Genomic DNA, 26,240 nt, shown 5'->3' on the forward strand with positions numbered 1-26,240 from the left:
GAGACTACATTGGGGTAAACATTGAAATATACTGGCATATGTTCAAATGTTTTACATTTACCCATGTTGTGTGGCCCTTTCTTCACAGCTGCTTTGGGTCTACTATCTCTCAATCAGGACCACAAAGATGCTCCTCATCAAATGTCCTTTTCAGGCTAGCCCACAACCTTAATTAAACACACCTGCTCCAAAGACTTATCGGTTTGAGGATTAGCACATGCTGGACAATGATGGCTCTGTTTGGTTCATCCTTTTCTCCCCCAGCACACACACATATACCCATCCCTCAACTTCTCCTCTATACTACCAATCTCACCTCCCCAGACCAGACATGTCTGACCCTACCCAGGATGCTCCTGTAAGCAAGAAATAGAACATTTTCAGCACCCCAGAAAGTTCCCTCATGCCCTTTTCCAGTCAATACCACCACTCCCTTCAAAGAAAACCACTATTCTATTTTTCTGTCACCACAGATCTGTTTTGCCTGTCTTGGAACTTCAATTAATTGGAATGCTGTATTCTTTTGTGACTAGCTTCTTTCATACAACATAATATCTGTAAGATCCATCCATGTAGCTGTAGGTAATTTATGTGCTATGTAGTATTTCTTTGTATGGATACACCACAATTTATTTATCCATTCTCCTCTTGATGGACATTTTAGTTGCTTCCAATTTGGTTATTATGAATAGCTCTGCTATGATCGTTCTTCTAACATGTCTTTTGGTGGACAGAAGTACTCATTTCTCTTGGGTATATTCATAGGAGTGGATTGCTAGGTCAGAGGGCGAATGTATGTTTAGCTTTACAGATAGTCAAATGGCTTTCAAAAATACTTGTACCAATTTCCACTCCTTCCAGCAATGTATGAGAATACACATACATTGTTCCACACTTTCATCATCGCTTGGTATTATCAGACTGTAATTTTAGCCATTCTGGTGGATGCATAGCTAAACATCTCTTAGTAACTTAAGGGACAGACCTCTTCACATTTGATAAAGAAATCTTGGGGAGATTTCTGGGTAAAGAATAAAGGCACTCCAGAAAGAAAGAAAACCTGCTAAAAGTACAGTGAATAATTTTTTAAAGCTGTATACCCACAAGGACTGGGAAAATAGAAGTGACAATAGTAACAATATTTTGGAAGTGGAAGACAAATGGGAGATTGAATCTTAACAGAATCCTAAACTTGCAGTGGGAAAACAGAACCAACCTGATTTATATTGTGTAGACTATCCAAAAGGTGCTGGAAATGGCAGCACTAGATACCACTAGAACTGGAGATGAAAGAGTTGAGGCCAAAAATAAGGACTGGTTGAAAACTACTTACAAAAAACATATCCATAGACCACCTCCCTCAACCACACTGCTGGGGAGACAAATTCTCCTCCCCTCAACTCCAGTTTAAGATTGAAGCTGGTAAAACTGAGGGGATATTGGGCACAAGAGAGGGGTACCCTACAGAAAACAGGGCAATTAAGCAAATGTATGCATGCTAAATGAAGAAATAACCCCCGTCCAGCCCTCTGCTTTCACATGGCCCCTAGAACACTGACAGCTTGAAATTTACCCTTCAAAAGAAGAAACTGGTGAATCTTCTTGGGAAAACCAGATTGGTGCTATCGGAAAAATCTAAAGACACTGACATGGATTTCCCAAATGGCCCAGCCAAAATCGCTTTACAGTGAACTTCATTCAACAAGCTCCACCCACACTTAAATGTTCCAATCAGCTTTCAATTAATTTCTTTTGAAATGAGCAGATAAGGATTACCACACCTAACAGGAAATAGAGACTGAAACAAGCAGAAAAAAGCAAAGTGGAATAAACTCTAAAGAGTAGATAGAACATAAAAAAAGGAAAAACTTTTAGAAAACAACCATGAAATAAGAACAGAAAGCTGCAAAAATATTTAAAAAATCACTCTAGGAAAATATAAACATGACAGCAAAAATGAAAAATTCAAGAGAAGAGTTGAAATAACAAGTTGAGGACATTTCCCCAGAAAGTAGAAATTTCTAAAGATGAAAAATAAGAATAGATGAGACTATTAAAGGATCAGCCCAGAAGACTCATCATTTGAATAACAGGAATTAGAGAGAGAGAGAGAGAGAATAAAGGAAATGGAGGAGAAGATGTTAACCGAATAATTCAAGAAAATTTCCCAGAACAGATGTACATGATGAGTTTCTGGATTGCAATGATCTGGCACAATGAATGAAAAGACACCCACACCAAAGCACATCCTCATGAAATTTCAGAGACCAGAGAAGATGCTCTGAGCTTCTGAGAGGAAAAACAAGTCCCATAGAAAGGATCAGAGAAACCAGAATATCTTTGAATTGCCAAAAGTAACACTGGAAGCTAGATGGCAATGGAATCATGTTTTTAACATTGAGGGGAAATTTTCCATCTAGAAGTCTATACCCAGCCAAATTACCAATTAATGTCTCAACTTTACCTCCCATATATCCTTTCTCAGTAAGCTACTGTAGTATCCATTCCATCAAAAAAGAGGAAATAATCCAAGGAATAAAAAGACATGCAATACAGTAAACAGGAGATCCAATACATGATAAAGGTGAAGGGAAATCCCAGGATGATAGTGAAGGTAAATCTCAAGATAACAGGTAAAAGAGGGCAAATAATCTAGACTGGAGCAGGACAGAATGTTTCCAGATGAAATTATTAAAATTCTTATTTGCAGAGTGGTAAGTACATAGAAAACCAAGCAAATACCAAAAAAAGACAATTATTAGCTCCAGGAGATTAAAAATGTAGGAAAGTAAAATTAATCTAGATTTTCTACTACACGTTTCAGCTCTGAATAGCATAGTTACATAAACATTTATTATTGATCTAACTAAACATCTCTATTGGGAGAATGGGAAGTGTTTCTATGCACTGTGAGAGGCCAATAAACAGTGACAGAGTCAAGAAGCAGCAATACAAGCATGTTATTTAGACACAGGACATTAAATACCAAAACAATCAACTGTGATTGTTCAACAATCATGGTGGAAGTGGTTGCCTCTGAGGTAAAGAAAGTGGGAAGGACAAGGGCAGAGGATAGCTGTCTTTAATAGACTTTGTAGAACTAGCTGACTCTTCAAAACTGTGGTTTTCAAAGTGTGGGTTGCAGTCTTCTAGAACTGTGCTGTCCAAAATGGTAGCCACTAGCTACAAGTGGCTATTTAACTTTAAATTAAAATTAAAAATTCAATTCCTCAGTCACACCAGCCACATTTCAAGTACTTAGTAGCCACAGAAGGGTAGTGGCTATTGTAATGGATGGTGCGGATACAGTATATTTCCAACTTCACAGAAAGTTCTATTGGACAGCACTACATAAATTAGTTTAATGGGTCACAACCAGCATTTACATAAATGAAATAGAATAGAAAAATCAGTGCACATCTCATGTAGTGACATTTTTTGCAAAAACATTTCCATAAAATATTGATTTATGTACACATACCTAAGTGTGTGTGCACAGCAATGTGGATCACAGTAAAAAAAAAGTGTGAAAGCATGGCTTTAAATTATGTGTGTGCACAACCCTGATTAATATAAAAAAGCATCATGAGAGTGACAGATTCCCTGTACCTAGTAGAATCCTTATTTCTTCTGATGGCATCATCCACAGTAGTATATTCCCCTGTGGGAAACTAAGGAAATTGGGACATCATTAAAAAACCAAACAAACTTTGGGACAGCAAAATCACAATATTAAAGCTAGACGCGATGGATCTTATGGACTATCACACTCCCTACTTCTTTTGTCATTGTCTTTCCCTTTTTCTAAGGGAATCTTTTTTTAAAAAGCAGTTTTATTGAGATATATTCACACACCATACAATCCATCCAAAGTGTACAATCCATGGTGCTCAGCATATTCACAGTTGTGTATTCATCACGACAATCAATTTTAGAACATCATTCTAAAAAGAAAAACCTCATACCCATCATACCCCCTTTTGTTGACACTAAGCATCAGTGTGGTGTCTTTGTTGCAACCGAGGAAAGAATATTAAAATATTACTGTTAACTACAGTCGATTAGCTTGCATTGGGTTTATTTTTCCCATATACTACCCTATTGTTAACACCTTGCAATAGTGATGCACCCTTGTTCTAGTTCATGAAAGAACATTCTTATATTTGTACTATTAACTACCTTCATTATCCACAACAGGTTCTCTGTGTTATACAGTCCCATGTTTTATCCTCTACCTTTCCTTCTAGTGACATACACAACCCTAAACTTTCCCTTTCAACCAAAATCACAACACATCATTTGGTGCTGTTAATTACACTCACAATAATGTGCTATCATCACCTCTATACATCTCCAAACATTTACAATCAATCTAATTTAAAATTCTACACAAATTAAGCATCAGCTCCTCATTCTCTACACTCATTCTATTTCCAGGTAACCTATATTCTAGATATTAACCACATGAGTTTATTCATTATATTTAGTTCATATTAGTGAGAGCATACAATATATGTCCTTTTGTGTGTGGTTCATTTCACTCAAAATAATGTCTTCAAGGCTCATCTGTGTTGTCACATGAATCAAGATTTAATTCTTTCTTACAGCTGAATAATATTCCATTATAAGTATATACCACATTTTGTTTATCCATTCATCCACTGATGGACACTTGGATTGCTTCCATCTTTCGGCAATTGTGAATAATGCTGCTAGGAACATCAGTGTGCAAATGTCTGTTCAAGTCCATGCTTACAGTTCTCCTGGCTATATACCTAGAAGTGGGATTGCCAGATCATATGGTAATTCTATACTTAGCTTCCTGAGGAGGAACTGCCAAACTCTTCCGCAGTGGCTGTACAATTTTACATCCCCACCAACAGTTAATGAGTGTTCCTATTTGTCCACATCCTCTCCAACACTTGTAGTTTTCTGGGGTTTTTCTTTTTTAACAGTAGCCATTCTAGTATGTGTGAAATGTTATCTCATTGTGGTTTTGATGTGTATTTCCCTAATAGCTAGTTGTGTTTAGCATCTTTCATGTGCTTTTTAGCCATTTGTGTTTCCTCTTTGGAAAAAATGTTTATTCAAGTCTTTTACCCATTTTTAAATTGGATTGTTTGTATTTTTATTGTTGAGCTGTAGGGTTTATTTATATATTCTGGACATTAAACTCTTATCAGATATGTGGTTTCCAAGTATTTTCTCCTATTTAGTAGACTGACTTTTCACTTTCTTGACAAAGTCCTTTGAAACACAAAACTATTGAATTTTGAGGGGATCCCAGTTATCTACTTTTTCTTTCATTGCTTGTGCTTTGGGTGTAAAGTCTAAGAAACTAGAGCTCATCACTAGATCTTGAAGATGTTTCCCTACATTGTCTTCTAGAAGTTTTCTTTTTTTCATTTTATTTTGAAATAAATTCAAAGTTATAGGAACAGTTGCAAAAACAAATACAAAACCCATACACAGAACTCCAGCAAACCCCGACCCCCCTCCCCCGATACCCTGATCCACGAACTTTAACATCCTGTCACACCACCATTTCTTTCTTTCCCTCCCTCCCTCCCTCCCTCCCTATCACCCATCATCTATTGCTCTGTCTTCTGAACATATGAGAGCAAGCTGCACACATCCTTGAACAAACAATGTAATTCACATATATAATTCCCATGAACAAGAACATTCCTTTATGCAATCCCACTAAGCGCAGCTAAGGAGTTCAAGAAATTCAACATTGATATGAAGCTTATATTCTATATTTCCTCTTTTTTTTCTTATGTCCCAACTGTGTCCCTTTGAGCCTACTGTCCTCCATCCTCAGATTCCATCCAGGATCATCCTTGGCATTCAACTGCCATCTATTTAGACTGTCTTTTTTTTTTCCTCAATTGTGGAAACATATATACAGCCTAAATCTTCCCATTCCACCCCCTCCCTAGCATTCCATTAGTGGGATTAATCACATTTAGAATGTTGTAATGCTATCACTTTCCCACCTTCCATTACTAGAAATTTCCCTTCACCTCAAACAGCAACCCTACACTCATTTCTTAACTCCCCATTGCCCCTTCCCCCACTTCTCATAATCTATACTCTACTTTTCATCTTTATGGTCATATTCTCTGATAATTTCTTTGTGTTACTTTGTGTGTAACACAAAGAGCCTTAAATTTAACCTCTTAAATCCATAACAATCTTGTTTTTCTTTGATACCAACTTAACTTCAATAGGACACGTGAACTATGTTCTATACTCCTCCATTCCCCCACCTTTATGTAGTTCTTGTCAAAAATTACGTATTTTACATTGAGTCCAAAACCACTGATTTGTCGTTAGGGTGTGTGTATTTTATATCATGTAGGAAGTAAATAGTGGAGTTACAAATCAAAAATTATTGACTTCTATTTGTATTCCATTGTGGTCAGAGAATGTGCTTTGAATATATTCAGTTGTTTTTTCTTAAAAAACTTATTGAGGCTTATTTTATGTCCCAGCATATGGTCTATTCTGGAGAAAGATCCGTGGTCACTAGAGAAAAATGTGTGTCCTGGTGATTTGGGATGTAAGGTTCTATATATGTCTGTTAAAATTCTCTATATCTCTCTCTCCTTTCTTTGTTTCTCTGTCGGTAGGGCTCCTTTAGTATCTGAAGTAGGGCAGGTCTTTTATTGGCAAAATCTCTCAGTATTTGTTTGTCTGTGAAAAATTTAAGCTCTCCTTCAAATGTGAAGGAGAGTTTTGCTGGATAAAGTATTCTTGGTTGGAAATTTTTCTCTCTCAGAATTTTAAATATGTCATGCCACTGCCTTCTCGCCTCCATGGTGGCCGCTGAGTAGTCACTACTTAGTCTTATGTTGTTTCCTTTGTATGTGGTGAATTGCTTCTCTCTTGCTGCTTTCAGAACTTCCTCTTTCTCTTCAGTATTTGACAGTCTGATCAGAATATGTCTTGCAGTGGTTTTATTTGGATTTATTCTATTTGGAGTTCTCTGGGCATTTATGCTTTGTGTATTTATATTGTGTAGAAGGTTTGGGAAGTTTTCCCCAATAATTTCTTTGAATACTCTTTCTAGACCTTTACCCTTCTCTTCCCCTTCTGGGACACCAATGAGTCTTAAATTTGGACGTTTTATTTTATCTATCGTATCCCTGATATCCATTTTGATTTTTTTGATTTTTTTCCCCATTCTTTCTTTTCTTTCATTTTCCATTCTGTGGTCCTCGAGGACGCTGAGTCGTTGTTGAACTTCCTCTAATCTTGTACTATGAGTATCCAGAGTCTTTTTAATTTGGCCAACAGTTTCTTTTATTTCCATAAGATCTTCTATTTTTTTATTTACTCTTGCAATTTCTTCTTTATGCTCTTCTAGGGTCTTCTTCATGTCCTTTATATCCTGTGCCATGTTCTTCTTCATGTCCTTTATATCCTGTGCCATGCTCTCGTTCTTTGATTGTAGTCCTTTGATTAACTGCGCCAAGTACTGTGTCTCTTCTGATATTTTGATTTGGGTGTTTGGGTTTGGGTTCTCCATATCGTCTGGTTTTATCATATGCTTTAAGATTTTCTGTTGTTTTTGGCCTCTTGGCATTTGCTTTGCTTGATAGGGTTCTTTCAAGTTGTAAAAAATACAACTTGTGGGGAGTGTGTCTGGGTGGTTAGGGAGGCAGGGCAGCTTTAATAATCAAACCTCCCAGGTGTTCCTGGAGATTCAAGGCAGTTGCAAGAGTCTAGGCCTTCATTTCAGTTTTGCCCCAGATTTTCTCTGCTGCTGACCCACCAGTCCCTGGCATTGATGTAGCATCCCTGGGTTTTCCGAGCGGGCCCCCCTTCTCAGCTGTGATCTTCCAGAACCTCTGCTGAGGGAAGGCTGTGCTATGCCACAAGTGTGCGCCATCCCTCAAGGGAAGCCCTGGGCCACCAGGCCGTGCAGGGTCGCTCCTAGCCTGATGCAAAGATGGCTGAATGGGGCGTCTCAACCCCCCACCCCTTTTTGCACAGCTCCGCCTTCCCAGCTCCGGGACAACTGGTGTGGCTCTGGGCTGTGGGTCTGGCCCCAGGCAGGAGTGTTCCCAGCCCACCAGGGAGCCGGCTGCAAGCAGCATGGTTTCTTTCTCCTTTTGGCTCTCCCCTCTGCCCCCTGGCCCTGAGGGAATCAGCAGCAGTCTATCCTCCACGCCAGACACCGAGAGGTTGGCACAGCCCACTCTTGCTCTGCTTCGCTGCACGTTTCTCACCATCTTAACTGCAGCCGCTCCCAGGTTTTTTTTTTTAAAGGAACTAGTCCATCTCCAAACGCCAACCCACAGTTTCCCCACACCGCAGCATGGCTGCCAAACTTTCAGCCAGCTCACTCACTCGTTTCAGAATGCAGACTCCTGGTTTCACCAAGTGCACGGTCCCTGTGGTTTTAGCAGACCTTGTCCAGCTGGTGCATCGCTGAAACTGGTGTTCTGGGTCACATTCTAGTTTTTATCTAGTATTTTTCTTGGAGGTGTTTTTTTGCCCTGTCTCTTAGGTTCTCCTTCTAGAGTTTTATGGTACTGGTTCTTATATTTAGGTCTTTGATCCATTTTGAGTTAAGTTTTGAATAGGGTGTGAGGTAGGGGTCCTCTTTCATTCTTTTGGATATGGATATCCAGTTCTTCCAGCACCATTTGTGGAAGAGACTGTTCTTTCCCAGTTGAGTGGACTTGGCAGCCTCATCAAAAATCAAATGAGACTTCCTGGAAGATGGCAGAATAGGATAGGCAGCACAAACTTCTGCCCCATGGAATAACTAGAGAGAAGGCAGAAAGGACCAGGACAGTGGTTCTAGGGTACAAGCGGCCAGGAAAGGACCTCTACAATGTATAGTGGGGACCTGGATGAAAAAGTGGAGAAATTACATCTGAAAGGATGAGGTAAGTATATTCAATCATGACCGCCACCGCCGGTGCTGGCAGCTATGTGCAGAACAGAGCAGGAGAGGGAGGAGCTCTGCATTCCCACAATCCCATTTCAGCAACCAGCTGGGGAGATAACCCTTCTCAGTCCCACAGTCTGGAGCTCCTGTGAGGGAATTCGGGAACCAGCGGACTTGTGTTGGACACGCAAAGTAATCTTGGTGCAGCGCACAGTGCCTACCCCTCAGTTTTGAGGCAGGCCACTGCGGAGGCCTGGCTCTGAGGAGGATTGGGGGGCCCTCCCCTTGGGAAAAGAGGGGACACATTGCTGAGCAGGGCTGAATCCGACAATTAGCAGGCAAGAGCATCTGTGTGCTGCTGCCTTTACTCTTCCTCCATGGAAGCCCATGGTGTGCAGGGATAAGGGAAGGTGCCACATGGATGCAGCAGGAGCCCCCCACCCCCACTGCAGAGGCCCACAGATACAAGGCAGGCAAGGATCTTGTGGGTGGACTAAAAATGCACCCCTGAGCTGGCTGAGGGCTGGGGAAGGTGAAACTCACAGCCCCACAGGCTGATATTGATCCACTCAGAGGTCTGGGCATCAACAGACCCATTGTGCCCTTAAGTGGATTCTCCACCAAACTGCACAGCAACCACCCCCCATCCCTCAGGGCTGGCAGTCTCCAGTGTGCACAGAGGACTGTTGCACTGATTAGATTCGCACTAGGTTTGGACCCCCCCCCCTCAGTGTGCATATGCAGTCAGGGAAAAGTGGGCTTGAGGGGAAGAGGTGACCCAAGAGCACTATCTGCTGGGAAGACAGGGAAAGTGCACCCTGGCAAATAGCAATTCTGCCAAATTTTATAAAGATGCCCAAATAGATTTGCAGCTTCCAAAATAACCTTACTAGATAAGCAAATGCCATGAAATCAACAGAAAATCACAAAGCTTATGAAGATCCAAGAATATATGGCCAAGCCAAATGACCAAATTAAAAAGCCATAGGAGACACAGAACAAATCAAACTAATCATTAATCAAAGAAGTACATACAACTCTCAAAAGCAACTTCACCCCATTGGCTAAAGACATGAAGGATATCAAGAGGATACTAGAAGAGCATAAGGAAGATTTTGAAAGAGTAAATAGAAAAATAGCAGATCTTATGGAAATGAAAGATACTGTAGATCAAATTAGAAATATACTAGAGAACATAGCAATGTAAACAGCTACTGAAAACTTCTCTCCAGAGATTCAATGAAAAAAAAAGACAATTCTGAATGGTATGAACTCTGGAAGAGGATATAGACTGGAGAAGGACACTGCAAATGCCGAATTGAAGAAGAATCTCAGGTAGGAATTGGGTCTTCTCCCCGTCCCCTCACTTGGTCTCATGTGAGAAAGGCACAGAGTCAGCAGATGGGACCCTTCCCACCATGGACACAGACTATAAAATCTCTCACAGCAGTGAGACAATACCACCACCATTTGAAGACCTGTGGGACAGGGGAGGACATTTCAAGGCCCAAGTCAGTGAGGGACAAAGAGACTGAGAAAACGTGGACACTCCAGCCCTGGGTCTGAAAGCCCTTCCCCCATCCATGAGGGAAGCAGCAGCCAGTGGCCGTTTCCTTGCCTGGGGGATGGCTGAAGTACTGGGTCAGCTGAGGGACTCCTCTGCTACAGGTGGAGCCCCACATCAAGCCACATTTTGGCTGGCAAAGCGAGGGCATAGGAATCCCACTGTTTCAGCTCACCTGTGTAGATGCAGTCTGTGCTGGGAAGCAAAGAAGTTTCTGAGATCAATTAAGTTACCAAACATCACCATTTGCTGAACAGTCTGGAAGGTTCAAGGAAATTGAAAAACTTTTAAAAAGATGCTTCAGACCCTTTCTCAGGACAACAGGAGCAGGTCTACATGCCCTATATGGAAACCTGGCCCTGTTTTGGCTGAAAAATAGGGAAGACCCAACTGTTAAAGCAGGGCTCTAAAACATACCCAGGTATTGCTGGCTGGTGGAAAGCAGAGCACCCGTGGAAGCCAGCAGATTTGTATTACCACACACAGTGAACTTGCTGGGGTGCCCAGTGCCTACCTCCATCCCTGCGGCAGGCCACGGTGAGCACCTGATTTTGGGAGGAAGACTTGGGTGCACAGCCAAACTGACAACTGGCCAGGGAGAGAAAAAAGAAAAGATAGAGATCAAAGACAACCAACAAGAAACCCTAGGAAAAGAGAAAACAACCTCCAGAATAAATTAATCAAGAAAATCAGATGCCTAGACAGCAAAAAGTCATGAGCCACACCAGGAAACATGAATATATAGCCGAGGCAAAGGAACAAACTAACAACTCAACTGAGATTCAGGAGTTGAAACAACTAATTAAAGATGTTCAAACAAATCTTCTAAATCAAATCAATGAGCTGAAAGAAAATGTGACAAAAGAGTTGAAGGATATAAGGAAGACACTGGGTGATCATAAGGAAGAATTCATAAACTTGAAAAAACAAATGGCAGAACCTATGGGAATTAAAGGCAAAATAGAAGAGATGAAAAACACAATGGAGACATACAACAGCAGACTTGGAAAGGCAGAATAAAAGATAAATGAACTAGAGGACAAGACATCTGAAATTCTACGCACAAAAGAACAGATAGGGAAAAGAATGGAAAAATATGAGCAGGGTCTCAGGGAACTGAATGACAAAAAGAAGCACATGAATATATGTGTTATAGGTGGCTCAGAATGAGAAGAGAAGGGAAAAGGGACTGAAGGGATAATAGAGGAAATAATCAATGAAAATTTCCCAACTCTTATGAAAGACATAAAATTACAAGTTTAAGAAGTGCAGCATACCCCAAACAGAATTGATCCAAATAGACCTACTCCAAGACACTTACTAATTCGATTGTCAAATACCAAAGACAAAGAGAGAATTCTGAAAGCAGCAAGACAAAAGCAATCCATCACATACAAGGGAAGCTCAATAAGACTAAGTGCGGATCTCTCAGCAGAAACCATGGCAGTGAGAAGGCTATGGTATGATATATTCAAGATACTGAAAGACAAAAACTACCAAGAATCCTATATCCAGCAAAACTGTCCTTCAAAAATGAGGGAGAGTTTAAAATATTTACAGATAAACAGAAACTGAGAGAGTTTGTGAACAGGAGACCTTCTATACAAGAAATACTAAAGGGAGTGCTACAGGCAGATAGGAAAATACAGGAGAGAGAGGTTTAGAGAAGAGTGTAGAAATGAAGATACGAGGAGACAGAGAATAAAGATCGGGCATTTGATACTGAAGGAGTACAGTACAGAAGGGAGCAAAAGATGTTTCTACAATAATAGTGGGAGACTTCAATACACCACTCTGTTCTATAGATAGAACAACTAGACAGAGGACCAATAAGGAAATTGATATCCTAGCCTATATATTATATTAGCACCTACTAATAATCCACACAACATAGCTACATTTTGTCCCATAATTATCAATGTTACACAAGGGTTCTACTCTATTGACTGTATTACAGAAACAGAATGGGTTCAAATACTCCAAATTAATGCTTGGGACTAGTACAAGCCAGGTTAACTGATTAATGCTATTCCATAAGACTAGAGATGTGTACTTTCAAAATGTGTTTAAAAATTTGGTTAATGGCTATGATAAACAAAAAGGAAATTATTAATTGTCGGTAAGGATGTGGAGAAACTAGAACCCTCATAGGTTGCTGGTGGGGATGTAAAATATTTCAGCTGCTATAGAAAACAGTTTGTCAGTTCCTTAATAAGTTATCAGAGAATTACCATACAATCCCACAATAGCCCTCCTAGGTATTCAAACCTAGGATTTTGAACAAGTATATGAATATACATGTTCAAAGCTGCTCTATGCACAATAGTCAAAAGGTGGAAAGAGCTCAAATATCCACCAATGGATGAATGGATAAACAAATCATGGTATATCCACACAATGGAGTACTATTCAGCCATAAAAAGAGATGGAGTTCTGATACATGCTACAATGAGGATGAACCTCAAAAACACTAGGCTAAATGAAATAAGCCAGATGCAAATGGTCACATATTGTATGATTCCACTTATATAAAATATCCAGAATAGATAAATCCATAGAGACAATGCAGATGGGTGGTTGCCAGGGGCTGGGTGGGAGGAGGGAATGGGGGAAAAGTATTTAATGGATATGGAGTTTTACTTTGGCGTTATGGAAATGTTTTAGAACTAGAAAGACATGGTGGTTGCACCATATGAATGTTCTAAATGCCACAGATTTGTTCACTTTTAAACGGTTAATTTTTTCTTAAGTTTGGCTAATATTCTTCAAACTTGCAAATTTCACTCTTGACACATAATTAAGCACACATTGACTTGATAACATGGGTGGGTTTATTTCTTAAGATTCAAGTGCAAACATAAAAAACAAGAACAAAGCTTTTCATCAAGAATTAACACAAAAATCTAAACAACAATCCCGCAATCATTCATTTTAACAAAAAGTACAAATATGAATACATTCTAATCCTTAACTACATTTGAAAATTAAAATATTTCTCTCTAAATCCAAAATGCCATGCAATATTTAACCTCTTCTCATATCATTACCTTAGAAACATTTGTCATATGCTATCAGGAAAATATAAGCAAGGATTATTAATCAGTCCCAATGATCAAAGAAACATTACTGTCCTTAACTTCTGACTTTTTGAATTATTCATTTGTATTTCAACTCTGAAAAGCCACATAATTATACCTCCATTCTAGAGAAAAAAAATGAATACAAATATCAAGGTGGCAAGAAGATACATTTCATGTCATTAAAGCAAGCGTCACAAGTGTTAGACTAGAAATGTACATACTTGTAGTAAAAGTACAACTTTATTTGATGGCTGACATGTTGTAATAATATTCAACAGTGAACGATTTAAACAGGTATAAAAATGTGGGATCAAAATCTTTAGGCTCAAATACTTGAAAAGTCACCATGAATATGTAAAGATTTGTTTACATAAATATTTTATAGTTTTAGATGAAAAATCAGGGGGTAGTGGCATCTCCCTGGTCCCTTAACAATAATTGGATTTTTGCAAAGAATTAGCAGCACCCAACCTTAAGTGTTAATTATATGTTTCTAAAGGACCTATATAACAGATTAGATGGCAGTGTTCCAGCTTTGGGGAGATGGGGGTAGGTCAGGGTGCAAACATCTGAGATACGATAGCAGGCATGCATCGCACATTTAAAATCACCATTTCAAATGGGAAAAAATTACATATCGAAAAACTCTACAAAAATCATCCTTAAAAGATAAACAAACAGTGGGCCAGGAGCAGTAGAAGCTGAATAGTAGTCTACTTTATAATAACGGTCTTTCACTCCTCAGAGGCAAGTTGTAAAGAATGAGAATACTCACATACACATAACTTCAGGGAAAACTCGCCCAGAATTTTACAATGCAGAACACTGAACAGAAATCTTTACAAAAACCTTCATTCTTGTTTATAATAATATCAGATGATTTTTTCCTTTATTACCACCATATACATAACACTTAAATATTTTCTTTATAAATATTTCAGAGAAAAAAAGAATTAATTTTGTTGCAGTGGTGGCCCACATCTGTACAAAGCAATGTAAGCAACATATATATATGTTTATATATGTATAAAATGATTAAGAAAAAAGTGCAAAGAATAACAGTATTAAGAATTTTTGCCTTTTACAGTCACTATGGTTCAAGTGTGAATATCTGTCAGGGATATATAAACCCAAATTTTAATAAAAGTTTCAAAAAGAAATCCACACTCCAAGTCACTGCACAAATATCAATCCCTTATCGAGTAAGCCTTCTTTCCTCCAAAATCCAGCATTTCCAGTTTTTAAACTCTTCACAAACAGGAAAAAATGATAACAGTGTTATCTTCCCTTTTAGTTTACCTTTCCAAAATTCATCCAAGTTAGTTAATCACCCATAGTTTCAAACAAGATATTGGGGAAGTCATTCATCATAACCCACTTTGCTAAAATTAAAGCAAAATGAAAGGCTTTCTGAAAATACAAACTATGGATCAAGAAGCAAAGTAGCAACAGCAAATGGACCTTCAATTACCAATGTAATTCAATGCAAGTACATTTTTACATCAATTCTTGTTGCCAAAACCAAATTCAGAGTCTAAATCTCTTTCTCAGGTTCAGTGCTGTACAAGGGTCACAACTGCAATTATTTATGATTTTATCACTTTTTTATAAGAGAATATGCTTCCTGCTAAACTTTGTTTAACTTTATCTTTCTACTCTTGGTTTCAGTCTTTCATTTTGAACTAAAATAGAAAGACAGTTTTCAGCACTGTAAAAGATATACTTTCCTCCTAAGTCATTAGAATAATTAGTTACTGATTTTGGAACTCAAAGTTTCAAAAAGGCAGTTCAATTCCCCTTTAAATCTATTACTATATATTTTTGGTGTATATATGTTGTTTTATTCTTACTTTAGGCACTGTAATTATTCATGATATTACAACGAGTCTACATCTAATCTATGCAACAATTATGAATCTTAAAATGGTTTCCAGGGTATTATTTGATTCTATATGTTATATTACAGTCGAATTTTCCCTTCAAGGTAAATGGTTGGAGGAGAATTTTAAAGCCCTGATGCACTTTTGCTTTGAGTAGTGTTAATACCTATATTTTTGTCATGCTTAATATGTAAGCTTCTTCTGAATGAGGAAGACAATAGACATTGGAAGCTGCAAACTTCAAACTACATTCTACTCCAACTCCACTTTATTTTGTTCAATATTAAATATTTTTCTTTAGGAAAACAAGTATATCTTAGGCTAATTTTTAAAAACAGAATTTTTAGTCTAAAATTAGTAACAGTTAAAGGGAAATAACTTTTCAATTTCAGCTTTGCTAGAACTATGCAAATCTAAGCTAAAGTAGACAACAGTTATTTCAATCATTTTTGTTTTTTTTTTTTTAATTACCATATCTTTAGAATGATATACCTACATTCTAACAGACAGCTGGACAAAGGCTTAAAACTCTAGAACTGAAAAGCCTCCTCCCGCACTACTGTAAATAAGAGAGCAGCATTTTATTTGCCCCCATACATTCGCTCAATATCTTTGAGGTAATGGTTCTTCAGCTCCTTCCTTTTCAGTTTGAAAGCATCAGTTACCAAACCAGTTTCAGGGGTCCAAGGTTCTGGGCTTAAGCAAACCTTGATTGGAATTTCAAATCGCTCCAATTTCACTGAAATGAGAAGGAGGAAAAAAGAGAGGGAGAGAGAAATAATTAATAAATTAAACATGAATTTTGCAAGACTTCCTTAGATGATGCAGGTGATGAGGCAAATTTATTTAACGTTATGATAAAATAATTTATTAATGACACTACTAACTTACAATTTCATTTTGTATTTCTCAAAGTATACAAATTCTTTCAGTTGGATAAAGTTTTAATCTTTGCAAAGTTTTTATTCTAATATATATACATACATATACATACACACCCCCTCCTCTTCAGAGCCATTATATTTGTTGTTCCTTCTTCCTGGGATGCTCTTCCCAGCAAAGCTGCATGGCTCATTCCCTCACTTTGTCCAGGTGTCAGCTCAAATGCCACCTCTTCAGAGAAGACTTTTCTGACCACTCTTCCCAAAACAGAAGACCCCTTTGTCTCTCTATATCCTCTAACACTGTGTTTTCTTCAAAGTACTTATTACCACCTATCATATTACATATTTGTTTGTCTCACTACTACAATGTAAGCTCCATGAAAGCAGAGCCATTGTTTTGTTCATTGCAATCCTCAGAGACAACAATGAAAGGCCTCAATAAATACATATGTTTATTAATTCATTCTATAGAAAGTTAAGCCTCTTGACAAATGTTCTTCATAAGTTTTCATTATATACTCAAATAAGAATCAGAAAGGGGAGTATGAATTTCACAATTTTAAATAGTATAAGAATTAATGCAAAACATTGTTTTTGAGTTGGACAATGCAAGAAAATAAGGGCATAGAAACAATCAATACAGTATTCAGTAATTTTCAATTTGATAACATAGTCCATCAATTATGAATACAATTTATTCCTTAAAATTCTGAAGATGTATTAACAAATGTTAATTGGTAGATGAATCTTATTTTTTGTGATTATTTAAGGCAGCAATTGCAAAGAAGTAAACATCTGCATGTTTAAAAATTACTGCTGAACAGCCTTGGTGACTTGAAAAACAATTTGGTTCCAGTGACAAGTATAGAGAACTCAAATTCATGAAAGTTCTTGTTGTAATACCAGTCTAGGTTTTTATGAAAGCTTGATTAAATTTGTGAATTTCTTACTTGAACAAGAGAAAAACATAAAGCTGAGGTGAAAAACAATCTTTCAAATATTACTTAAAATCAAATTCCTAATAATGCCTGAACAGGTAGTAAAGGAACATAAAACATGCTTAAACAATCACTACCTGCTGATACATTTCAGCTTAGTTACACAGAGGTACCAAAAAGGAGCCCAAGTGCTCCCACAGTTGATTTTGATCTCAAGGAAACAGTTGAATTCTCACTTACGGATTTGACTCCAAAACCTTTTATTTAATCTTAATATTTACATAGGCCCTATTCTAGAAATGCTGACAAAATAGGGACAAGGCAGGCACATTGTTTCAGATGCATACAAGCAAATTAAAGCATATTTTAATGTTCTTGTATTTAATCTTTATTACCTAGATTTCTGTTCAAAGAGGGAAAAAAGGCTGCTTTACAGGTATCATTTTGCAAACCCCTAAACATTATCTAATACCACAAGCTATAGAACAACAGTTAATCACACAGTTTCCTATAAACAAAATAAATTGCCAAATAATGAGATTAGGGAAAAATCCTACAACTTTACAAGTGAGCATTTTTATCCAGTTAAGTAGAACATTGTAAAATGTTACTTGCAAGTGGCAGCAAAGGTAAATTTTTACAGCCATTGGTCATTGCTCAAATCAACCCCAAACAATTATTTTGCATCCTTATGACAGTACCTTTACCTCATTCACACCTCTATTTAAAACATGAACAGACCTGATACTAAAGATGTCTGGTTTCTGAGAGATTTAGCTGAATACAGTCAAGTATTTCTTGTATGAGTCTCTGAAATTACAATTTGAAGATCTAAAAATAGTTAACTCTGGCAGATGTATGGACTGGTATGGTATTTTTATTTTAACTTTATACTCAACCATTTTAGTTGAATTTTAAGAATAAGCATGATTTTAAAAATAAGAAAACAAAAATTTCTAATTACATATGTCAAGTGACTTTAGACAAGGGTACCAAGACAGTTCAATGGGGAAAGAACAGTATTTTCAACAATTGGTGCCCAAACAACTGGATAATCACATGCAAGGGAATGAAGTCAGACCCCCACATCATGCCATACAGAAAAATTAACACAGAAAAGATCATAGCAACTTCTCGGAAGATGGCAGAAAAGGAGAGGCAGAGCAATCTTCTCCTCCATGAAAAAAACTAGAGAAAAGGTAGAAAACACCCAGGACAGCAGTTCCAGGGTACGAGCGGCCAGAGAAGGACCTCTACAATACATGGTGGGGACTTGGATGAAGAAGTAGAGAAATTGCATCTGAAAGGATGGGCTGAGTTTATTCAACTGGGACCACTGCTGGGGGCTGGCTGGCAGCTGCAAGCCAGCCACCGATCAGGGGAGGGACGAGTTCTTCACTCCTGTGCACCCATCTCAGCAATTAGCTGGAGAGATAATCCTCCTCAGCCCTGTGGCTGGGAGTTCCTGTGAGGGAACTCAGGAAACAGTGGACCTGTGCTGATCCTATTTACTCTTCCAACACAGAGGTCAATGGTGTGCACAGGTGAGTGGCAACGGTAGGTGAAGGTGCCACACAGAAGCACCAGGATCCCCAACTTCACCCCAAAGGCTTGCGGATGCAGTCAGGCAGACAGCAGAGCACATTTGAGCTGGAGGATGTGACAAACAGGCCCACAGCCCAAGAATGATCCACTTAGAAGCCTGGGAAACACTAGAGCCACTGTGCCCTTAAGCAGACTCCCTGCGGAACTGCACAAGGTCCATACCCACCCACAGAGATGGCATTCCCCAGTGCACACAGAGAACTGGTACACTGATTGGATTTCTACCTTGTTTGGACCCCATCCAGCATGTAGGTACAGTTGGGGATAAGCTGTCTTGAGGGTGAGAGGGAGCTCAAGAGCGCCATCCACTGGGAAGACATGGAAAGTGCACTCCAGTAAGTTGTGGTTCTGCCATATTTTAAATAAGTGTCCAGTTAGTCCACCATTTCCCAAAATAACCTTATCAACATAAGCAAATGCCCTGAAGTCAACAGAAAATCACAAAGCACATGAAGACCTAAGAAGATATGGACAAGCCAAACAACCAAATTAAAAAGCTGGAGGAGACACAAAACTTGAAGCAATTAATTAAGGAAGTACATATAACTCTCCAAAGCAAATTCAATGGGTTGGATAAAGACAGAAAGGACATCAAGAAGACTCTAAAAGAGCATAAAGAAGAATTTGAAAGAGTAAATAGAAAAATAGCAGATCTTATGGAAATGAAAAACAATGTAGATCAACTAAAAATATACTACACACACACACAACAGCAGAATTGAAGAGGCAGAAGAAAAAATAAGTGAACTACAGGACAAATCAATTGAATGCGAAGCACAAAAGAACAGATAGTGAAAGAAATGGAAAAATTTGAAATGGATCTCGGGGAAATGATGGACACATGAAGCAAACAAATATAAGAATCATTGGTGTCCCAGAAGGAGAAAATGGCTAGGAAGAGTATATGAAGAGATAGCTGGGGAAAACTCCCCAACCCTTATAAATAACATAAATATGCAAACAAAGAAGCCCAACAAACTCCAAATAGAATAAATCCAAATAGACCCACTCGAAGACATATTCTAATCAGATTGTCAAATGCTGAAGAGAAGGAGAAAGTCCTGAAAACAGCAAGAGAAGCAATTCACCACATACAAGTGAAACCACATAAAACTAAGTACTGACTTACTCAGTGGGCACCATGGAGGCAAGAAGCCAGTGGTATGAAAAATTTAAGATTCTGAAAGAGAAAATTGCCAGCCAAGAATTCTTATCCAGTAAAGCTCTACTTCAAAACTGAGGGAGAGTTTAACATTTTCACAAACAAATTCGGAGAGAATTTGTTAACAAGAGACCTCCCTTGCAAGAAATACTAAAGGGAGTTCCAATGGCTAAGGAAAAAAGATAGGAGAGTAAGGTCTGGAGAAGGGCACAGAACTGAAGAGTACTAGTAAGGGTAACTTAAAGGAAAAAAAGAGAGAGAGGGAAAAAACAGATCTGACAAATAAAAACCAAAGGATAAGGTGGTTGGTTCAAGAACTGCCTTCACAGTAATAAATTTGAATGTGAATGGGTTAAACTCCCCAATTAAAAGACACAGACTGGCAGAATGGATTAAAAAGTATGATCCATTGATATGCTATTTACAAGAGACTCATCTCAGACCCAGTGACACAAAGAGATTGAAAGTGAAAGGATGGAAAGAAATAGGCCATGCAAGCTGCAGCCAAAAGAAAGCAGGGGTAGCTATACTAATATCAGACAAAATAGACTTTAAATGCAAAGATGTCATAAGAGACAAAGAAGGACACTATATATTAACAAAAGGGACAATTCACCAAGAAGAATGTTTATGCACTCAATCAACAAGCTCCAATGTACATGAGACAAACACTGGCAAACCTGAAGGGAGCATTAGCTATTTCTACAATAATAGCGGGAGACTTCAATACACCACTCTTTTCTATAGATAGAACAAACACACAGAGGACCTATAAGGACACTGAGAACCTAAACAATGTGATAAATGAATTAGACATAACAGACATATACAGATCATTACATCCCAAATTAACAGGATATACATTCTTCCACAGCACCCATGGAATATTCTCCAGGATAGTTCGTATGCTGGAGTACAAAACAAGTCTCAATAAATTTAAAGATTGAAAATTATTCAGTGCACATTTTCTGACCATAACACAATGCAACTAGAAGTCAATATCCACCAAAGAACCAGAACATTCAAAAATATATGGAGGAGAACCTAAGATGGAGGCTAGGTGAGACAGGGCAAAAAAAACACCTCTGTGAAAAATACTAGATAAAAGCCAGAAAGTGACCCAGAACACCAGTTCCAGCGATGCATCAGCATGACAAGGTCTGCTAAATCCACAGGGACCACGCATTTGGTGAAACCGGGAGTCTGCATTCTGAAACGAGTGAGTAAAGCTGGCTGAAAGTCCGGTACCTGTGGTGTGGGGAAACTGCAGGTTGGCGTTTGGAGACAGACTAGTTCTTTTTAAAAAACAAAACAAAACAAAAAAAAACCTGGGAGTGGCTGTAGATACGGCAGTGAGAACCGCGCAGTGAAGCACAGCAGGAGCGGGCTGTAGCCAACCCTTCAGTGTCTGGCATGGAGGAAAGCCCTTCCCACACCTGCTGCTGATTGTCTCGGGCCAGGGGGACAGAGGGGAGCCAAAAGGGGAAAGAAACTGCACCCCTTGCAGCCATCTCCCCGGCAGGCTGGAGACACTCCTGCCTGGGGACAGAGCCATAGCCCAGAGCCGCACCAAGAGTGTTTCCCACAGCATCGTGCACATGCCACAATATCAGCCATGGACAGTGGCCTTTAGTGCATCCACAGCTAATTGTCCCAGAGCTGGGAAGGCAGAGCTGTGCGAAAAGGGGGAAATTAACATGCCGCATTCAACCATCTTTAAAGCAGGCTGGGAACGCCCCTGCACGGACCAGCAGCCCAGGGCTACCCTGGAGGCTGGCGCGCACTTGTGACGTGGCACAGCCTTCCCTCCGCAGAGGTCCTGGAAGAGCACGGATGGGAAGGGGGACCCACATGGAAATCCCAGGGACCCTACACCAATACTAAAGACTTGTGGGTCAGTGGCAGAGATAATCTGTGGCAAGACTAAAATGAAGGCTTAGACTCTTGCAACAGCCTTAAATCTCTGGGAACACCCGGGAGGTTTGATTATTAAAGCTGCCCTGCCTCCCTAACCACCCAGACACACGCCCCACATTCAGGCGGACAGCACCAACAACACACCCAAACTTAGTGCACCAATTGACCCCACAAGAATCAGATCCCCACACACCACAAAGACAAAGTTGGGGAGAACTGACTTGAGGGGAATAGGTGACTTGTGGACACCATCTGCTGGCTAGTTAGAGAAAGTATACGCCACCAAGCTGACAAATTAGAGATTAGTATTTTATAGATCCAGAAAGAACCCTATCAAGTAAAGCAAATGCCAAGAGGCCAAAAACAACAGAAAATTTTAAAGCATATGATAAAACCAGACGATATGGAGAGCCCAAACCCAAATACCCAAATCAAAAGATCAGAAGAGACACAGTACTTGGTGTAATTAATCAAAGACCTAAAATCAAACAACGAGAGCATGGCACAGGACATAAAGGACATGAAGAAGAGCATGGCACAGGATATAAAGGACGTAAAGAGAGGAAAGTAGGTAGAAAGCCAGGAACTGCGTGGACTGGACACCACAGAGCAATCTGACTTTGGGCATACTTCATACAACACTCATGAAAACGTGGAACTGCTGAGATCAGCGAAATCTGTAAGTTTTTGCGGCCAGGGGACCCATGCCCCTCCCTGCCAGGCTCAGTCCCGGGGGAGGAGGGGCTGTCAGCTCCGGGAAGGAGAAGGGAGAACTGCAGTGGCAGCCCTTATCGGAAACTCATTCTACTGATCCAAACTCCAACCATAGATAGACTGAGACCAGACACCAGAGAATCTGAGAGCAGCCAGCCCAGCAGAGAGGAGACAGGCATAGAAAAAAAACAACACGAAAAACTCCAAAATAAAAGCGGAGGATTTTTGGAGTTCTGGTGAACATAGAAAGGGGAAGGGCCCTGAGGCGCATATGCAAATCCCGAAGAAAAGCTGATCTCTCTGCCCTGTGGACCTTTCCTTAATGGCCCTGGTTGCTCTGTCTCTTAGCATTTCAATAACCCATTAGATCTCTGAGGAGGGCCCGTTTTTTTTTTTTTTTTTTTAATCCTTTTTTCTTTTTCTAAAACAATTACTCTAAGAAGCCCAATACAGAAAGCTTCAAAGACTTACTATTTGGGCAGGTCAAGTCAAGAGCAGAACTAGGAGAGCTCTGAGACAAAACGCAATAATCCAGTGGCTGAGAAAATTCACTAAACACCACAACTTCCCAAGAAAAGGGGGGTGTCCGCTCACAGCCATCATCCTGGTGGACAGGAAACACTCCTGCCCATCGCCAACCCCATAGTCCAGAACTGCCCCAGACAACCCAGTGTGACGGAAGTGCTTCAAATAACAGGCACACACCACAAAACTGGGCGTGGACATTAGCCTTCCCTGCAACCTCAGCTGATCGTCCCAGAGTTGGGAAGGTAGAGCAGTGTGAATTAACAAAGCCCCATTCAGCCATCATTTCAGCAGACTGGGAGCCTCCCTACACAGCCCAGCAGCCCAGAACTGCCCTGGGGGGACGGCACTCACCTGTGACATAGCACAGTCATCCCTCAACAGAGGACCCGGGGTGCACGGCCTGGAAGAGGGGCCCACTTGCAAGTCTCAGGAGCCATACGCCAATACCAAGGACTTGTGGGTCAGTGGCAGAGACAAACTGTGGCAGGACTGAACTGAAGGACTAGACTATTGCAGCAGCTTTAAAACTCTAGGATCACCAGGGAGATTTGATTGTTAGAGCCACCCCCCCCTCCCTGACTGCCCAGAAACACGCCCCATATAAAGGGCAGGCAACACCAACTATACACGCAAGCTTGGTACACCAATTGGACCCCACAAGACTCACTCCCCCACTCACCAAAAAGGCGAAGCAGGGGAGAACTGGCTTGTGGAGAACAGGTGGCTCGTGGACGCCACCTGCTGGTTAGTTAGAGAAAGTGTACTCCACGAAGCTGTAGATCTGATAAATTAGAGATAAGGACTTCAATTGGTCTACAAATCCTAAAAGAACCCTATCAAGTTCAGCAAATGCCACGAGGCCAAAAACAACAGAAAATTATAAAGCATATGAAAAAACCAGACGATATGGATAACCCAAGCCCAAGCACCCAAATCAAAAGACCAGAAGAGACACAGCACCTAGAGCAGCTACTCAAAGAACTAAAGATGAACAATGAGACCATAGTACGGGAGATAAAGGAAATCAAGAAGACGCTAGAAGAGCATAAAGAAGACATTGCAAGACTAAATAAAAAAATGGATGATCTTATGGAAATTAAAGAAACTGTTGACCAAATTAAAAAGATTCTGGACACTCATAGTACAAGACTAGAGGAAGTTGAACAACGAATCAGTGACCTCGAAGATGACAGAATGGAAAATGAAAGCATAAAAGAAAGAATGGGGAAAAAAATTGAAAAAATCGAAATGGACCTCAGGGATATGATAGATAATATGAAACGTCCAAATATAAGACTCATTGGTGTCCCAGAAGGGGAAGAAAAGGGTAAAGGTTTGGAAGAGTATTCAAAGAAATTGTTGGGGAAAACTTCCCAAATCTTCTAAACAACATAAATACACAAATCATAAATGCTCAGCGAACTCCAAATAGAATAAATCCAAATAAACCCACTCCGAGACATATACTGATCACACTATCAAACACAGAAGAGAAGGAGCAAGTTCTGAAACCAGCAAGAGAAAAGCAATTCACCGCATACAAAGGAAACAGCATAAGACTAAGTAGTGACTACTCAGCAGCCACCATGGAGGCAAGAAGGCAGTGGCACGATATATTTAAAATTCTGAGTGAGAAAAACTTCCAGCCAAGAATACTTTATCCAGCAAAGCTCTCCTTCAAATTTGAGGGAGAGCTTAAATTTTTCACAGACAAACAAATGCTGAGAGAATTTGCTAACAAGAGACCTGCCCTACTGGAGATACTCAAGAGAGCCCTACAGACAGAGAAACAAAGAAAGGACAGAGAGACTTGGAGAAAGGTTCAGTACTAAAGAGATTCGGTATGGGTACAATAAAGGATATTAATAGACAGAGGGGAAAAATATGCCAAACATAAACCAAAGGATAAGATGGCTGATTCAAGAAATGCCTTCACGGTTATAACGTTGAATGTAAATGGATTAAACTCCCCAATTAAAAGATAAAGATTCGTAGAATGGATCAAAAAAAAATGAACCATCAATATGTTGCATACAAGAGACTCATCTTAGACACAGGGACACAAAGAAACTGAAAGTGAAAGGATGGAAAAAAATATTTCATGCAAGCTACAGCCAAAAGAAAGCAGGTGTAGCAATATTAATCTCAGATAAAATAGACTTCAAATGCAGGGATGTTTTGAGAGACAAAGAAGGCCACTACATACTAATAAAAGGGGCAATTCAGCAAGAAGAAATAACAATCGTAAATGTCTATGCACCCAATCAAGGTGCCACAAAATACATGAGAGAAACACTGGCAAAACTAAAGGAAGCAATTGATGTTTCCACAGTAATTGTGGGAGACTTCAACACATCACTCTCTCCTATAGATAGATCAACCAGACAGAAGACCAATAAGGAAATTGAAAACCTAAACAATCTGATAAATGAATTAGATTTAACAGACATCTACAGGACATTACATCCCAAATCACCAGGATACACATACTTTTCTAGTGCTCATGGAACTTTCTCCAGAATAGATCATATGCTGGGACATAAAACAAGCCTCAATAAATTTAAAAAGATTGAAATTATTCAAAGCACATTCTCTGACCACAATGGAATACAATTAGAAGTCAATAACCATCAGAGACTTAGAAAATTCACAAATACCTGGAGGTTAAACAACACACTCCTAAACAATCAGTGGGTTAAAGAAGAAATAGCAAGAGAAATTGCTAAATATATAGAGACGAATGAAAATGAGAACACAACATACCAAAACCTATGGGATGCAGCAAAAGCAGTGCTAACGGGGAAATTTATAGCACTAAACGCATATATTAAAAAGGAAGAAAGAGCCAAAATCAAAGAACTAATGGATCAACTGAAGAAGCTAGAAAATGAACAGCAAACCAATCCTAAACCAAGTAGAAGAAAAGAAATCACAAGGATTAAAGCAGAAATAAATGACATAGAGAACAAAAAAACAATAGAGAGGATAAATATCACCAAAAGTTGGTTCTTTGAGAAGATCAACAAGATTGACAAGCCCCTCGCTAGACTGACAAAATCAAAA

At 39.4% G+C, this 26,240-nt stretch overlaps 1 protein-coding gene and 1 long non-coding RNA gene across 4 annotated transcripts in view; one reads left to right on the forward strand and one right to left on the reverse strand.

The window, feature by feature from the left end:
- LOC119522757 overlaps positions 1–26,240 on the forward strand; it is a 112,592-nt gene that overhangs the window by 23,240 nt on the left and 63,112 nt on the right. The gene's annotated exons all lie outside the window — the stretch shown is intronic.
- ACSL4 (acyl-CoA synthetase long chain family member 4) overlaps positions 13,278–26,240 on the reverse strand; it is a 178,405-nt gene continuing 165,442 nt past the window's right edge. For all 3 annotated transcript variants that reach the window (XM_037821375.1, XM_037821377.1, XM_037821376.1), the window contains exon 16: positions 13,278–16,168. In XM_037821375.1, coding sequence (XP_037677303.1) covers positions 16,011–16,168 — 158 coding nt within the window. In that variant the 3' untranslated portion in view covers positions 13,278–16,010. The remainder of the gene's footprint in view (positions 16,169–26,240) is intronic.

The sequence above is a fragment of the Choloepus didactylus genome, chromosome X, assembly GCF_015220235.1.
Source record: "Choloepus didactylus isolate mChoDid1 chromosome X, mChoDid1.pri, whole genome shotgun sequence".
NCBI lineage: Eukaryota > Metazoa > Chordata > Mammalia > Pilosa > Megalonychidae > Choloepus > Choloepus didactylus.